Source organism: Mastomys coucha, unplaced genomic scaffold (assembly GCF_008632895.1).
Source record: "Mastomys coucha isolate ucsf_1 unplaced genomic scaffold, UCSF_Mcou_1 pScaffold12, whole genome shotgun sequence".
NCBI lineage: Eukaryota > Metazoa > Chordata > Mammalia > Rodentia > Muridae > Mastomys > Mastomys coucha.
Window position 1 is genome coordinate 83126004 of NW_022196894.1, and position 2511 is coordinate 83128514.

The 2511-nt window shown below is 55.4% G+C and overlaps 1 protein-coding gene across 1 annotated transcript in view; it reads right to left on the reverse strand.

Annotated features, from left to right (window-relative positions):
• Positions 1–2285, reverse strand: part of Adamts5 (ADAM metallopeptidase with thrombospondin type 1 motif 5) — a 46534-nt gene extending 44249 nt beyond the window's left edge. The window contains exon 1 of the mRNA XM_031364317.1: positions 1068–2285. Coding sequence (XP_031220177.1) covers positions 1068–2171 — 1104 coding nt within the window. The 5' untranslated portion in view covers positions 2172–2285. The remainder of the gene's footprint in view (positions 1–1067) is intronic.
• Between the last annotated feature and the right edge of the window lie 226 nt (positions 2286–2511).

Genomic DNA, 2511 nt, shown 5'->3' on the forward strand with positions numbered 1-2511 from the left:
GAGAGAGAGAGAGAGAGAGAGAGAGAGATAGAGAGAGAGAGTAGGAGGCTAGTTGGGAAGACAAAATTCAACAGGAATGGGAGGGGGATAGATAAGGGAGGATAATGGGGACAGTTTTCTGAACGCTTGACCTCACAACTACCAGCAGGACGTTTTGTCTGAAATGTCACGCTAACAAGGTGGTCTGGTAACGTGTAAATAGATTTGTTGCTCCCAGAATGTCTGGGCTTATAATGATCCATCTCTTTTCCTTCTCTGTAACCATCATCCTTAACGTGGGGAAGTCCTTGGAAAACGCTCTTCCCCACATCCTGAAGCTCTGCCCAGAACTTCAGAAACACATTCATCCAAACCCCAAACCTTCCAACTGGATTTGACCCTTGTTTGGCAGCTGGGCTGGAGGGTGGTGCTTCAGATGTGCTGGTAGAGGGCCTGCGCTGGGGGGTTGTCTTCACCACTGATTGGGCTTCTGCATCCTCCTGGCCCTCCCACATTCCTTCCTTCTCCGGAACCCAGATTCCAAGGTGGATATGTCAGAAGCCCATTTGGAAGCCACATTAGAAAAGGAGTCCTTTGGAAAAGGCTAGTGTTGCAGAAGAGTTCGTTTAAGGACATTTACAAGCGAGACCATCAATCAGATAAAAACAACTGCCAACTTTCAAGTCCTTCCCATTAAGTCGGACAAAGTAGTACTTTCGTCTTCACTGGGAAGTAGAAAACATCCCATTTCAGAGGCAGTCTTACTTTCCCCCTTTTGCTATGTAACTGTACGCCTTCCCCCAAGCACGAAAATACCTCCTTATCATGGTCATACACCACACTGTCCTGTTTCCTGTCTGACTGGCATCTAGCCTTAGTGAATGTTGATCTCCTAAACAGGTCCACTCTCTTAAAGCAGGGATTACTGCAGAGGCTAATCAGAACGCCTAGGTGAAGGTGGAGGCTGAGTGGCTTGCAAGATGCACTTAAGCAAATCTCTTCTGAGCGGCGAAGCTGAGCCACCAGCAAGACCCGCCCTTCCACCTGTCTCGGTATCCCAGAGCTGGGCACCCACCTGCTGCACCTACCTCTCTGGTGAACAGGATGGCGGCATCATAGTGCTCCTCATGGTCATCGCCTAGCTGGTTATGTTGGTGCTGCCATTTGCAAAAGTTCTTGAGGGTCGTGGCCGCATTCTTGCTCACCTCCAGACTCTTGTCCTTGTCTGTCAGCACTACCACCTTCACCACAGCCAGGCGGATGTGGTTCTCGATGCTTGCATGGCTGTACAGCCGGTTAGCGATGGAGGCCAAGGTCAGCAGGTAATGTTGCAGGCCCCGCCCATACATTCTGGCCATGGACGAGTCAGCCACCAAGAGCAGCTCCACCTGGCGGGCCCTAGAGATGGAACGGCGCCTCCGCCTCCACCAAGTCTGAGGTCCCGCATTCCCAGCTGGTGAGAAAGCTGAGTGGTCCAGCAGCTGCGGGGCCAGCGCTGAGCGTCGCCTAGATCTACTATGCACCGAGGAGCTCTCTTGGGGCCCAGACAAGGATGCAGGAGTCTCGCAACTGGCGCGTGGCGGCAGGGCCTCGAAGCTGAAGCCCTCGCGGGTGTAGACATGCAGGATGCGTGAAGACCCATCCCCATAAACTCGTTCATACTCTGCCCGGGACCCATGCAGGAGCGGCTTCAGAGTGTAGCGCGCGTGCTTGACTGCGAAGAAGCCGTCCAGACCTCCGCAGAGGTCAAAGACAGCTAGGGATCGAGGGCTGCCGTCCACAGTGCCTCTGTAGAAACAGTGACCCCGGTGGCCAGGGGATGCGCTCAGCCCTCCTCCTGCAGTAACGATGCCACCAGCAGCACCCACTGTGTCATCTCTCTCCAGGTCCAGCAGGAACCTCCGGCCGCCCGCGTAGACAAAGTAGCCCACTTTGCCACCGCCAGAGTAGAGTTGGTCTATGTTCTGGACCAGCCCGCCGCTCCTGCGCTGCCCGGCCAAAGGTTGCGGATGGCCTCGCTCCTGTCTTTCCTCCCCCTGCCGCTGGTCTGGCTGGGCGGCCGCTGCTGCAGCCCGAGGCTGCCTGGTTTTATCCTGGGCAGGTGCCGCGGCGGGGCTGTCAGCCACCAGGGACAGGCAGGACGCGCACAGCAGCAGCAGTCGCAGCAACAAGGACGCCCACTCGAGCCGCATAGTGCGCTGCCCGCCGGGAGGGGCTGCGCGACTGAGTCTAGCTGGATGCTTGCTATTTGCTATGGAAGTTTCAGGGGCGGGGGTGGGGGGCTCACCCTCCCACCCACCCACCCACAGCCGCTCACTCTACACACTTGCGTGCAAGGTTGAGTCAAATGTCCAGGAAAGGGTAGGGGGAACCCGCAGCAGAGCGCCAGCCTGTCCTGGCCGCCGTGCCACTGTGAGAACTTTTTCTTTGTTGATTTGGAAAATGTTTGGAATGAAGGTCCAAGAAACGGAGGAAGAAAAATTAAAAGAAAAAAAAATTAAATAAAGGGTGGTGGTGGTAGGAGCAAAAGCC